Source organism: Nycticebus coucang, chromosome 14 (genome assembly GCF_027406575.1).
Source record: "Nycticebus coucang isolate mNycCou1 chromosome 14, mNycCou1.pri, whole genome shotgun sequence".
Classification (NCBI taxonomy): domain Eukaryota; kingdom Metazoa; phylum Chordata; class Mammalia; order Primates; family Lorisidae; genus Nycticebus; species Nycticebus coucang.
Window position 1 is genome coordinate 29,343,860 of NC_069793.1, and position 15,079 is coordinate 29,358,938.

Genomic DNA, 15,079 nt, shown 5'->3' on the forward strand with positions numbered 1-15,079 from the left:
ACACATTTATGGGTGTACACAGGATATTTGGTTATGTGCACAGAACATGTAATGATCAAGTCAGGGTATTTATCATTTCTATGCCTAGCGTCTTTTAAATATAGCCTTGTCCAGCTCAACAAATCCTATAGTCATATCTCGGTATCCAGGGGGGTTTGTTTACAGGACCTTTGTGGATACCAAAATCCATAGATGCTCCAGTCCCATAGTCAACCCTGCAGAACCCCGGGTTCCACGTCCATGAATTACTGAATCTTCCATCCATGGTTGGTTGAATCCATGAATGTTTGAATTTGTGGATGGAAAAATGACTGCATTAGCAACTCATTTTCTTTGGTAGGAAAGGGGCTTGGAAGAGGGGAAGCAAAGTCAGGAGGATGTGAAAAGAGGGCTGTAGGTCTCCTTCCTACAGAAACCACACATTGATACTATAAGCCAAGAAAAACCTAATTTCAGCCAACGTAAAGAAGCACACCACAAGCCCAAAGAAATGTTTATCTCAAGCAATTCAGAAGCCTGGATTAGCTATTCATTCTTCATTCACTCACATAATATTTACTGAATAGTTGCTATGTGCCAAACACTATCCTAGGTGCTCAGGATATAATGTTGAACAAGATACAGTCCCTGATTCAAATCTATTTAGGAAAACAGATGATAGGCAGTTGTCACTGAGCGTGAGATGGGCAATGTAGGGTTAAGCCAAGTGAAGTTACAGGAAAGTGAAATAATAATAATTCATATTTTGAGGATACTTTGTATGTGTCAGGCACTTTCCATATGCTAATTTAACTAAAAAATTAAAACAGTCCTAAGAGATAGGCACAATTTTGACAGAGAGCTTAAGCAATTTGCTCAAGGACGCACAGCTGAACAATGGCAGAACCAAAACTTAGTGCTTGGTGTTGAAAAGTGGGATTGAATTATTTCTGCTTTTTCCTGGAGAATCACTCAAGCTTGTCTGGTATGGCCTGCTGGTGACATTTTCCAGGCCGACCCTGTTGGTAGGCATTGAGGTTGTTTCCAATGTCACACTTTGGTTTATAGAAGAACATGGCATGGAAGAGTAATTAATGGCACAGGGAAATATTTACCATCTATGATAAATTAAAAATTGAGTTACAAAAAAAGAATGAACAGGCTCTGCGCCTGTAGCTCAGTGGTTAGGGCGCCGGCCACATACACCTGGGCTGGCAGGTTTGAACCCGGCCTGGGCTTGCTAAATGACAATGACAACTACAACAACAACAAAAAAAATAGCGAGGTATTGTGGCAGGTGCCTGTAGTCCCAGCTACTTGGGAGGCTGAGACAAGAGAATCACTTAAGCTCAAGAGTTTGAGGTTGCTGTGAGCTGTGATGCCACATCACTCTACTGAGGGTGACATAGTGAGACTCTGTCTCAAAAAGAATGAACAATATATAATATAAAACTTAATTTAAAAAATGTATGCATTTATACTCAGAGAAAGAGTGTTAGCAATCATTTTTCTATGGGTGATGGGATTCCAGGTAGTTCTCTTTTTAATTCTTTTTACTAGTCTGACGTTTCTAAATATTCCACAATAAACATGTGATGTGTTTATGTAATGAAAAAAGTATATTCTATTGATAGATTCTGCCCTTTCCTATAGGCTATTTCTTGTTACTTTAAAACATCAGCCACTAACTGGGAAGGGGTTTCAGACCCTCCTAAAATCCAAATCTGTGTTCTGGTGACTCAATCACTTTCCTTGAGATGAGCAGTTTTTCCAGGGGGGCTTTGGCACCTTTCTGGGTCCAGATGCCCTTAGTTGAGACGGGGCTCCCTGAGAAGGTGCGATTTCTCCCTCACGCAGCCAACCAGAGCCTGCAAGCTGTTAGCCTCACGCTCCTTTTCTTGGGAATGTTTCAGGTTGTACTATCTTTGAAAACTGCAAGAGCTGCCGAAACGGTTCATGGGGAGGTACGCTGGACGACTTCTATGTGAAGGGGTTCTACTGTGCAGAATGCCGAGCGGGCTGGTACGGAGGAGACTGCATGCGTAAGTAGACCTTGATCCAGCCCCGTCTATAGCACGCTGTTGTAAAGTCTTGGCTTATAAGGCGCTAAAATTCCTCTTGTTGGAATCTGAGTTCTGGGAAGCCTGTGGCCAGAGGGCTTTCTGGGTAAGACTATAAAAACAAAGATGTCTTTCCATCTGGTGGTGTGGAGTGTGGACACTGGTTTGAATTGTTGGCCTCAGGAGGTTTATACCTGCTCTTCAATCTCCCCTCTCTAAGTGAAGCCAAGGCACTCTGCACACAGCATGCCTTGTGTCCACCTCAGAGCTGGTATGTGGTAGCACTGGTCAGCAAGCTGTGACTAGCCTTCAGAAATGTTGTCTGTAGTGCATTTTAATTACGAATTTCTGTTGGTAAATTTCTTGAATCCTGAGTTAAATTCCTGGAATCCACAACGAACTGCCAGCATGCCATTTGTCCCAGGAAAAGAATTCTTTCTGGCATCTACTTGATTTCAAAGAATCACTTAATCTTTATTAAAGGTCTCTTGTGGATTCCAATAATTCCTTGACAATGGGATGGAAATCTAACCTCATACTCAGTCACAATTCCCTCTGAGAGTCTGTATCTGGAGCAATGTAGAAAAAGGTATTATTTCATTAAGCTTATTTAATATGCTTTCTATTTCAATGAGAAGCATAATGGTCTTATCATCTAATTTCACTGCTATGAATGATATTTCCAGTTTACAGAGATGGAGGATGGAGAGTTATTGGTAAACTTTGCCTGATCCAATTTGTAGTGAAGTACCACCAGTTTCAAGGCTCTGGGGCTAAGGATGACATGTATGGTCTACAGCTGAGAAACTCAACTATACCCAGAGGGCAAGGGATTAGTTGGCACTTTAGGGTGAAGCTTGGAGTTAAATTATCCAGAATACAGAAAAGTTTTGAAGTGCTGACTCAGTAGCAGATTTCAAGCTTCAATTCTGTTTTAGGTGGTCTCTAGTAAAATTTAATTTAGTACTTGGTATTATGTTCCAGGGAGGGTAGATACAAGAGTTAATCCTGATCTTTCTTTGGCTGCTTTCATGAAAACCATATCACATGATGATCAGAATACAAGCTCTGGAATGATACAAGCTCTGGAATGACTTAGGTTTAAATAATGGTTTTACCTGTCAGTACCAGCATGACCTTGGATAAGTCATAAAGCCTGGGAATAATGCCACTGACCTCCTAAGGCTGACTTGAGGACCTGATGAGATAATGTGTGTGAAGCACATAGTGGTCTGTCTGGCAATAGTAAATGCCAGTTAATGCACTTGGTACATCAGTATTCCATATGTGTCTTCATTACCAAGTTAGCAGGTGGTCCAGAAACAAAACTACTTTTCTGATAGTTTAAGATAGACATAATTAGTTATAGTACACTGCCTTAGGTTTCACATTGACCTTTGGATTATATGAGATCACTCTGGGTTTTTTCCTGTTTGGGGTCATATGGAAGGTTACTTCGCTGTGTGCATGAATGGGGAAGGTTGGGGTTGTGGTCATGCATGACCTTGTAGGTAGGTAAGTTAGGTAAGGAATTAAGTTGTTATTCCAAGTGCTGTAGGAAGCCAAGGAAGAGCAGCAAAGTAGGGTATGGACCAAGTGCTCTTTGAACTAGATAAGAAAAGAGGGATGGAGGGAGGGGGGTGGGGCCTTAGTGTGTGTCACACTTTATGGGGGCAAGACATGATTGCAAGAGGGACTTTACCTAACAATTGTAATCAGTGTAACTGGCTTATTGTACCCTCAATGAATCCCCAACAATAAAAAAAAAAAAAAAAAAGAAAATGGTTATCACAGGAACTCAGGGAGAGTGAAAGTTTCAGAGAGGAGGTGATGGTTGTACTGTGCTTTTGCTCACATGTGGGGAATACAGCAACATACTCCAAACAGAGGGAATAAAATGGGCAGGGTGTGAAGATGCAAGGTATGTCTGTGGAAGCATGTGACCATCAGGTGTGATTAGAATAAAGCAGTAGTATTAGAGGGTGGCAAGTGGGAACACTCTGACTGTGAAAGGTGTAGTGTGCCAGGACTCAGACCTCAGAGTTTATTGTGAGGAGGATGATGGTGTGAACTGGATAGTTTAATCAGGGGAGAAACATTTGACAGATAACCCCAGCAGTATACGGAGGAGTCAGGATGACATTCAAAGACAACAGTTAGGAGAGTGATTTCACTGGTTCAGGTCAAAGGAAGAAGCGATAGGACTTACTGATACACTGAGTGTAGAGGGGAGGAATTTTAAGAGTTGGCCTTTCAAGTTCCTACCTTGATCTACTCTGTCAAAGTTGATGCTGTTAAGAGAATAATACGTAGTGAAAGAGAAGAGGTTTGGTGGGAGAAAAAAGGTGAGTTCCACTTGAGATATGCAGGAATTTGGACCTTCCTTAAGAGACCCTGTAGGGAGTTGGAAATAGGCCTCTAGAGCTCAAGAGAACCTTGGCGATTTGAGATTACTTTCTGGGGGTTACAGACTGAAGCATGAGATGAACGGAGCTCCACCAAGGGCAGAGGGAAGAACAAACACACATGGATAATAGGAGAAGACTGGGAAGGAGATGAGAAAGAATAGTTTGAGGGGTTGGAGGAGAACCAGGAGGGTTCTGAAGGTTGGGGGTGGAGTGGTTCAAAATCAGTCAGCAAGGTCAAGTGGGATAAGAACAGTAGAGAAGATTTTGTCATTTGACAGCTAGTGGGTGACTAGTGTCCTTTCATGGTAGCAATTTTACGTAAAGAAAAATTCAAAGAGGGAGAAAATGGAGACAAATTTTTAAATTAGCTTAATTAGGCAGGGGAGGGGAAACAAGATGAGAGTTTATATGAATAAATACAGTTGTGGAAAAATATAGATTAACATAGACAGGTAAGACTTATACAAGGCTGCAAGCTGCTGTTAAGGACGTGTCAGCAGAAGTAAAGGCTGAATATATGAAAGTGAAAATAATTGAAGAAGTCAAGTGGGAGTGAGCTGAAGTACAAAGATGATAGGTCAAGGAGAGGGAGTTTCTTCTGTGGTAGGTTGAGGTAGGTGGGAAAGAAGTACTTATAAGTAACGTATATCCATTTGTTATATAGTAGGAACTGTGCAGACCACTTTAAGTACAATGTTTTAGTTTATCTGTACCATTCCCCCATGAAATATGAACTCCCATTTTATAGATGATAAGACTGAGGCCCAGACATGTGGAATAACTTTTAGTGGTAAAGCCCAGGGTGATTCCAGACCACATGTTTGTTCTTAATCACAGTCCTAGCCTGCCTCCCGCTGGTAAGTTCCCTCCAATCGCCCTATTTTCCCTGGGAAGTAAGAAATTGAATCTCTGTTGAGAGGAGGGTGGAAGTGGAAGCCATGCTTGAGAGTACCCAAGGTTTGGGGCAGCCACCTGAGGAACAAGAAAAGGCACCAGCTGGTGGTAAGTTAAAGCACATCTAAGCAAGATTGAGGACCCAGCTGAAGCTGGAGCTCCTGCAGGGGTGACACAGTCAGTTGAGAGATGATCTAAAGCATGGCAGCAGAGGTGAGTAAAACCAAAATCCAAGAGTTAGCTAAGACATGACTGACCAAGATCCCAATTGAGAAGGATGTGAAACCAGAAAGAGCCTGGTAGGGAGAGAATAGGGATTGGGGTAGGAAAGCAGACTTAGTGATAATAAAGTAATGGATTGTGAAGAAGAGGGAATGTTATAATCAGAGTACAATTTTTAGGTTGAAGCTTTCACGGGTTGGGATGAACATAATGTGCTTACATATATCAGTTAGTTTTTGCTGTGTAACAAACACTCTCAAAGAGACAAGTATTTGTTTTTCTTTATCTTGCGTCTGTGGTTCATTATGGGTTCAACCATTTTCAGCTGGGCTGGCCTGGGTTGCGTTCTAAGCTGCAGGGCTCAGGCACAGGGGGCAGCAGCTACTTGGGGCATGGTCTTCCAAGGATGGGTAATAGAAACACAAGAGGCCAAGCCTTGTTGCTACAGGTGCATTCATGGCCTCTGCTTGTATCACATCCACTCACATTCCATTGGCCAAAAGAAGTCACATGGCTAATCTCCAGATCCCTAGAGTAGGGACATATACTCCATCCAAAGTGGGAAGGGTTTACAAATATTTCCTAAACAGGACTCCAGTCCTTCCATGTGAGTAAGTGGGTTTTAACAGGGGACAAGGGGAGAGAAGGGGGAAGAATATTTGCATACAGGAGGTTAAAAAAGTAAATGGGAACAAGACAGAATGATAGCAGCTGCCCAGGGAAATCCCATATGTGTCCCTTTCCAAATAGTACTTGTTAGTTGAGTCTGGGTTGAACCTCAGTGTACAAGTCAGCTGTACATGGAGTCTAACTGGTTGGGCTGTTGAGGATATCCTTGTGTAGGATTAAGGCTTTCTCAAGGACAGCAGAACTGACTCAGGGCAAGCAGTCAAGCAAAGCAAAGAACTACCCTGTTTCCCCGAAAATAAGACAGTGTCTTACTTTAAGGTGTGCACCCAAAGATGCGCTAGGTCTTATTTTCAGGGGACGGCTTATCTTTCCTGTAAGTAGGTCTTATTTTCGGAGGATGTCTTATTTTTGGGGAAACAGGGTAATACCTTCATTCATCAATCTACCCATCCATTCAGATAATATTTCTTGAATGGATGCCCCCGAGGGCTGACATACAATAATCAGCAAGACAGAAACAGTCCCTGACATCTTGGAGCTTGCAATTTTGCTCCCCCTTGCCCCAGAAAAAAAAAAAAGTTAAAAGAAATTTTGAGTGTGGTCAGTACTATGAAATAAACTAACAGACTAATGGTCAGATTCTTGTCTGATTCTGTGTTGGTTCGGTTGTGCTTGCTCAATTCCATTATGCTTGTTCTGGAAGGCTTGTTCCACACAAAGTATATTACTACAGCCCTAAGCCCTGATGAGGCTTTTGTAGCACTGGGCTAGTCCTCAAAGTAGCCCTCAATGAGTTAACAATCCACCTATGGAAAAAGGGCTTGAGGATGTCTACATTATGTTATTACGTTATTATCACTCACATCTCATATTGGCACTAAATAAATGCAAAGGGAATTCATAGGAAGAATTAATTCACCTTACTGTGGTACTGGGCACCAGCTGCCTGCCTGTGGTTAAGGGGTGGCCTGTTGATGGCTGGGGCAGTGTGAGTATTTACCCACTAGGTGGCGCGCAAGTGAGCCTTTCAGGCTGTGTTATCCTAAAGGAGAAGGACTTCCGGCTGAGATGTCTGTTGAGCCCTGGCATTTTCCCCAGACTACTATATAAGGCCCAGGAAGAGAGGACAAGCAACAGGCAAGTGCCAGGAGGATTAGAGCTGTTTTATATTTGACATATAGAGCATTAGGTACTGAATACATGCAGTAACACATTTGTTTACTCACTGTCCTTGATAATGTTTGTAATGGTAATAACCTAACTCACGACAGTGTTAAAATTTATTACATGATCGATTCATTCAGAACAATTGATAGATTATATTATCCATGAGAATTGGTGAAGGGCCTGAGGCCATTAAGCCCAGGAGAGAACTCATTCACATCTTTCTGTCCAGAAAGATTGGTTTAATAATCTCAGAATACCCAGAGAAGGAGCTAGTGGCACTTTATTACCACACACACAAAAGGAGCTAAGCATTTTTTCTTCCTTTCCCTACTTTTTAATGTGAAAAATTTCAAATCTATGGAGAGTTGAAAGAATGGTATTCACCCAAATACTCCTTACCTGGATTCACCAATTACTATTTTCTAACATCTGTCTCTCTTTTTCTTCTTTATGAAATCATGCATTTTAGCACCCCCCTATGTTTTATGATGTTATCATAATTTTTATTTTTGATGCTTAAATTGTCCCAGTTTTGCCATTCAAACCAGTTCTACTACTTTTTTTTTTTTTTTTTTTAGTACTTCCTTTGCTTTCTCCCCTCTAATGTTTTCAGTTCACCTTGATTTTCTATGCCCAGGGCCTAGGAACAGCTATTTCTCTGTGAATCCTGGTTTCTGTTAGTGGGGAATGGTATTTAGGAACTGTGATCTGGGTCTTAGAGATGCTGATACACAAAATGAAAACCAAGGCTTCCTCTCAGAGTTTCTTCAACTCGAAAGTTGAGTTCTTAAGTGGAACCACTCTGCTGACCCCTGCTGCTAACTTCTAGAGTGGTGTTGACTTAATGTAGCCATCAGGCTGAATTCTTCAGCCACCAGTGGGGGCCAGGAGTCAACCAAAATGCTGTACTTTTAGCCAGCATTGCAGTGATCCCAACCTTCCAGTCTCTGAAGGATATTAGGGACCTCAGAAGGTTAGAAAAGAAACCCAGATGAGAGAGGATTTATGGGGAGAGATTATAGGCTCTTAATACATTTATCTTCTTAGTAATATTTTGGACAGAGGCAGAGGAACAGAGGAAGCTGCCGTAGCCATGGCCCCAAATGTTTGTCGGGTGGGAATACCAGAGAGGAGGAACCAGGAATAATAAAGAGCAAGTTTAAGGGGGATGGCTTACAAAGTAGTGTGTTATTGACTTATGGCAGTATCCTCCTGGGGAGGTGTGAAATCACCTGGAGTGGAGTCATTGAAAATGGGGGCTCATCTTGCTCCAGCCTTTTGTGTCTTGACACTTCGAGGAAAATTACAATGCCCATTTGAATTCCAATTGGTGGTGGTATCAGGTGGTGGTTAGTACCCTGGGCTTGGGCCCAGGAAGACCTGGATTTGAATCTCTATTCCTTTTGTGACTTTGGGCAAATCTCCTTATCCTTGTAAATCTCACTTTTCTCATTTACAAAATGGAAATACTAATACTGGCCCTCAGAGGGTTTTTTATAAGGATTAAATGAAGTATAATGTTTAAATTCCTTAATATCGAGTCTGTATATAGTAAGTGCTCAATAATGGGTGCCAGTCTTTTTTTTTTTTTGAGACAGAGTTTCACTTTATCACCCTCGTAGAGTGCCATGGCGTCACAGCTTGCAGCAACCTCCAACTCCTGGGTTTAGGTGATTCTCTTGCCTCAGCCTCCCAAGTAGCTGGGACTACAGGCACTTGCCACAACACCTGGCTATTTGTTTTGTTGCAGTTTGGCTGGGGCTGGGTTTGAACCCACCACCCTCGGTATATGGGGCTGGAGCCCTACTCACTGAGCCACAGGCGCCGCCCTTAGGGTGCTAGTCTTATTACTAAACCAGAGCCACGTGTGAAATGAGCTCTCTTTGTTTATTTGTTTGCTGTCATTTTGGGGCTAGGGAAAGAAATCAATATAAGGCCAGTGAGGAAAAATAAAAGAAGAGAATTCCCTACTGGGAAAATGAATGTACACTGAGCATGAGAAGGTAGTCCTCCTTGGACAAGTGTTGTGTGGTGAATATTTATTTTATATTTTATGTGCTAAAGCTCTTAGACTGCAGAGAATTAATGTTTGAATCTTCGCAGAAGATTTCATGCTGTCAAAGAACTTACCAATCATAGCTCAGCTTTTCTTGAGGGTGTAGAAAAGCATAAAAGACCTCCCCTCTTCCTCAAACAGTAAGAAATCACTATATAAACCAAATAAAAACATTGTTGTAAAATGGTTTAAAATCATAAATTTAAAGTCCAGAGGGATGAGTTCTTCCTAGGTGAGTAAGATTCCAAGATGCTTCATACTTGGGGCCAGCTGTTGAAGTTGGGAGCAGGGCACCAGAGAAGGAAGAGAAGCCAGCCTGTCAGACTTAAAGAGAAGAGCCCAAAGCAAAGGCAATCCTCTCCACCAAGCTGTCTCTTAAATGAATGTCGCAGACCGTCAGTCGTTGGGCCTCAGTCCGAGGGTGTTTAGGGTGAACGTTACAGGTGGATTGAAAGGTCGACGCAGGGTGAATTGACAGACTACTACACACCACGGGTGATGAAGAAAGTAGTTGTACTTTATTGATTTTTAAGTCTGGTATTTATACATTTTCTTTCCAGGGTTAAAACAATGTAATCATTATTTTGCTTATGCTTACAAATTATTTTTGTGTCTCCAATTATCTTTGTGTCTCCATATGTGGTTTATCATGCATTATATGTTTTCAAGGTTTTGCTCTTTGGAGGGAGGTGGTTTATTTTTTCAAGGTTTTTGTTCTAGGGAAGTGGTTTCATTAGTAACACCTGGTTGCTTCCCCTTATCTAGGAATGTCAAGGCTTGTAACTTCTCTTAGTTCTGTAATTGTTCTCAGTTTTTTATGATCTCTTTTAAAAACAGCTGAACATATTCTTTTATGTATAGTGCTTGACTACTTCTATATATTTTTACTCTAATTAGTAACTATATTTTGATTCATAGTTAATTGTTTATTAAACATTAAACTACTCTATTGATTTGTGTTACATATGAAAATTAGTGAGGTAAGATGTTTTTCTAAGTAAAGTTTTATTGCAGATGGTGATAATGCATGTTGTGTTAGAGAAAAGTTTTTCTGTGAGAGGCACTGTGGATGGTGGGTGTGCATATCGTGATGGAACATTTTGTTTGCCGTTTTCTGCATTCTCTCAATACATTGTCTCAATTCACTGACATTCATGGTGGGGACGTGCTGTTGTGCAGGTTCTCTTGGAGCCACTGAGTCCGGCACAGCCATACTTGTTGTGTTTAATTGTGGATCAGTAAGTCACTGTGTTTATTCTTAGTTTCTTAAAACAATCAGGCAATAATCAGTCATTCAACTGAACAGACAGGTTTCAGGGTAAAGGTTTCTTAGGCTTTTATGCCGCACCTCATGACTTCCTACGTTCACTAAAAGGCATGCTAGGCAACTTATGCGCTGCTGTCGCAAGCCAGGGGGACTGGGGGTAACGCTCCGGGGAGCACAGACCGCCTAACCACGTACTTTACAACGCGGACAGAGCCATCCCACCACGGCCAGATGCCGGGGGTGCGGCATTTCCCCCTTTTTTGTTAATGAAACGTAGTTCAAAGAGGTTTTGGCGAACAGCCTTTAAGGAGGAAAAGACACAACGAAGGAGACATGGTAACAGTAAGACAACACAGAATATCAGGCATCCAATAATGACAATAAACACAATGTACTGAACCCAGGATAAAGGACTTAAAGATTTAAGATTGTTAGAGAGTGACTGAGCCAGTGCATTGAGAGACGTATCAGGTAGATGGGTTTTACTGATGGCAGTGATATCCTTTTGAAGGGTATGTAAGTCATGTGTAATGTCATTATCCTTCCACACACCTTGTAAATGTGCCTTTGTTTTGTCTCAAGGAGTAGAAAGATTGTAAGGTAAAGGAGTAACACAGATAGCTGGAAAGGTAGAGTGACATTTAGTTTGAAGTTTATGTTGTATGAACTTTATATCTTGTCCTAGAGCTAACACTACTTTTTCCAGGATGTTGAGTTTAGCTTCAAGTTTATTATCTATACTAGCCTGAGTCATTAAAGTTAGAGTAATGTTGTTACTTAAAGAGTTAACAAAGTGAGCTGTATGAACTTCTTGAACTAGGGCGGTAGTAGCCACTGTAAAAGTAGTAACTATAGAAATTAAAGCTAAAATACCTAAAATTAATGCTGCTACAAATCTTTTAGGTCGAATTAATTGATTAACAGTATGTAAAACTTGTAAGGTAGAATTATCATACCAAGGATCATCTTGCAAGTCTACAGGTAACAGTACATAAGAAGGTTTTTTTTTACAATTAACATAACATTTAGCAATCTATTATTTACATGAAATATATCAGAAGAAGCAATACAATTGGTTATTTTTACAAGTTAAAAGATTTTAAAGGAAATACATAGTCAACTGGATCACATGTAAATTCTTTTACAAATTCTCTTTTATGAGTTTCATTTAACTTGCATAGACCATCTACAAACATTCTAAACTTTCTTGAACTTTTGCTTTGCCTTTTACTTTCTTTACATAACTATTCTGTTTTAGGACAAAATTTATTACACAAGATTTTTTTTTTACATAATGTCATTCTCCTTTCTGTTTAATTTCTCTTACTCTCAAAAACTCACTTTCCATCAAACAGGATTCTAGTTTACCATGAAGTTACTTATTTACTCAGCCAAACTGATAATTAGAAGGTTTAAAAGACAAGAATTTTATCCGTTGACAAAGATTCAGTTTGTAAAAATATTTTTCTTATTTATATAAATTACTAGTGGTAAAGAGTCAATAATAAAGGTTCTAAACCTCACTCTTGGGATTTCGTCAGTGTTGCTGTCTGGGGGCTGTAACACTTGGGAGGCAGGCCCGCCCCACGAAGGGCAGGGGGGCCCTCAGCTTCCTTCCTCGCTGGGTCTTTTCAGCCGTCTTGGAGTCAGTGGAAATGTGTTCGGTGCCGGTGGTTTTGTTTGCTATCGGCGAGTGTACTTTTATTTTTTCTAAGCGGCGGGTGAGATCTTGCAGCAGCCGCTGGCGTCTTCTTCTGCGTTGTCTTTTCTGAATCTGAGTTAACTACTCCTGGAATAACTTTAAAGTTTTTAGTATAATTTGAACTTTTCCCAATTATAATTCCAACTGTCCTCGGCAAAAGTTGTCCTTTTACTGTAGTGGGGATTAAAGTAACACCGTCCCATTTGGATAATAAGACATTTCTTTCACTTGCTAAATTTAAACCTGCACTCCCAGGAGTGCCCCGTGAAAGGTCATGAATAGTAAATTCAGGGGCTTGAGGATTTAAAGTAGATGAGGGCTGTGTTTTACAAGCTACAGCCTGCTCTCCCTTGGGGCCTGGGCTGGGAGAATGCCCCTTTGCTAGTTTTTTGATCTCCGTACGTCCTGATCCTCAGGATCAGTGTCACCCTTGTCATTCAAGGGGGTTCCATCCTTATGAAATTTTGATTTGTATTTATTTTTCCAGTGTCTGCCCTTCTTACAGCGAGGGCATAAGCCGGGTGGGTCCCCCCTCGGCTTATTGGCATGGGACTGTTTACAGTCCTTCTGCATGCGTCCTGGCTTGCCACAATTGTAGCAAGTGTTAGTAGGAGCTGTTTGTCTTTTACCTCCTTTATTGAAGGAGTTTTTTACATAGGCGTTGAATTTCTGACCTTGTATTGCTGCAGCATAAGCCATACCCTGGGCTATAGCTGGTGAGGCATCCATGCATGTTTCTAACTGTTTGAGCAACAGTGATGTGCCCTCAGACGGGGGGAGCATTTTGTTAATGGTTTCTTTCAGCCTTGAAATAAAGTCTTGGTACGGCTCCTCCGCACCTTGCTTAATAAGAAAATGTATAAGCTCCTCCAACCATTTGAGGGACACATTGAACCCATTTTTAACTAACAAATGCTGTAACATGACACTGAATATACGTTCCTCTTTGATCAATGCGTGCCTCATGGTACCTGTTGATTACTCACACTTAACCGGTCAGCCTTTACCGGCGGGACTGCAGCTCCCTGGTGAGAGTCGCCTTCAATCTGAAAAGAGAGAAAGAAAGAAAAAGAAAGATCACCTGTCCTTCAAGTCCCTGTTCGGGCGCCAGCTGTCGCAGACCGTCAGTCGTTGGGCCTCAGTCCGAGGGTGTTCAGGGTGAACGTTACAGGTGGATTGAAAGGTCGACGCAGGGTGAATTGACAGACTACTACACACCACGGGTGATGAAGAAAGTAGTTGCACTTTATTGATTTTTAAGTCTGGTATTTATACATTTTCTTTCCAGGGTTAAAACAATGTAATCATTATTTTGCTTATGCTTACAAATTATTTTTGTGTCTCCAATTATCTTTGTGTCTCCATATGTGGTTTATCATGCATTATATGTTTTCAAGGTTTTGCTCTTTGGAGGGAGGTGGTTTATTTTTTCAAGGTTTTTGTTCTAGGGAAGTGGTTTCATTAGTAACACCTGGTTGCTTCCCCTTATCTAGGAATGTCAAGGCTTGTAACTTCTCTTAGTTCTGTAATTGTTCTCAGTTTTTTATGATCTCTTTTAAAAACAGCTGAACATATTCTTTTATGTATAGTGCTTGACTACTTCTATATATTTTTACTCTAATTAGTAACTATATTTTGATTCATAGTTAATTGTTTATTAAACATTAAACTACTCTATTGATTTGTGTTACATATGAAAATTAGTGAGGTAAGATGTTTTTCTAAGTAAAGTTTTATTGCAGATGGTGATAATGCATGTTGTGTTAGAGAAAAGTTTTTCTGTGAGAGGCACTGTGGATGGTGGGTGTGCATATCGTGATGGAACATTTTGTTTGCCGTTTTCTGCATTCTCTCAATACATTGTCTCAATTCACTGACATTCATGGTGGGGACGTGCTGTTGTGCAGGTTCTCTTGGAGCCACTGAGTCCGGCACAGCCATACTTGTTGTGTTTAATTGTGGATCAGTAAGTCACTGTGTTTATTCTTAGTTTCTTAAAACAATCAGGCAATAATCAGTCATTCAACTGAACAGACAGGTTTCAGGGTAAAGGTTTCTTAGGCTTTTATGCCGCACCTCATGACTTCCTACGTTCACTAAAAGGCATGCTAGGCAACTTATGCGCTGCTGTCACAAGCCAGGGGGACTGGGGGTAACGCTCCGGGGAGCACAGACCGCCTAACCACGTACTTTACAACGCGGACAGAGCCATCCCACCACGGCCAGATACCGGGGGTGCGGCAAATGAAATTTTGCTGAGCAAGCAGAGGCTGAAATTAAGCTACAAAGCAGAAATGGGGAGCATTTCTTGCAGCTTCAGAAAACTTGTCTCAAAGTCTCACAGGCTTACAGTTTTCCCATTTTGTGGTCTTGGAAGTACAGAAAGTTGGTGGGAGGCAGAGACAAAAATCAAAGAGAGATTTCCTTAGGTTTCTGATGTTTGAAATCAATATTGTTCCAGTGAGATTATAGCCTTAGTCCTGTCCCAAACCAGCTTAACTTCTTATTGGTTCATACTGATCACTTCTTCTACCTGCCAAATAGAAGAAAGGATATTTCCAACCAAAGGAAATGATAAATTTTCTGTTGGGAAGAAGCAATTTCCTGTTGTGAATGTAACTTATGGTCAAGAGAAAAAATAGTTAAAAGAAATAGATCACAGATGACCAAATATTGAAATTTTCAGATAAAGAC

General features: G+C 41.0%; 1 protein-coding gene across 6 annotated transcripts in view; it reads left to right on the forward strand.

Moving 5' to 3' along the window:
• Positions 1-15,079, forward strand: part of PAMR1 (peptidase domain containing associated with muscle regeneration 1) — a 161,292-nt gene that overhangs the window by 102,775 nt on the left and 43,438 nt on the right. For all 6 annotated transcript variants that reach the window (XM_053561150.1, XM_053561152.1, XM_053561156.1 and 3 more), the window contains exon 3: positions 1,893-2,021. In XM_053561150.1, coding sequence (XP_053417125.1) covers positions 1,893-2,021 — 129 coding nt within the window. The remainder of the gene's footprint in view (positions 1-1,892; positions 2,022-15,079) is intronic.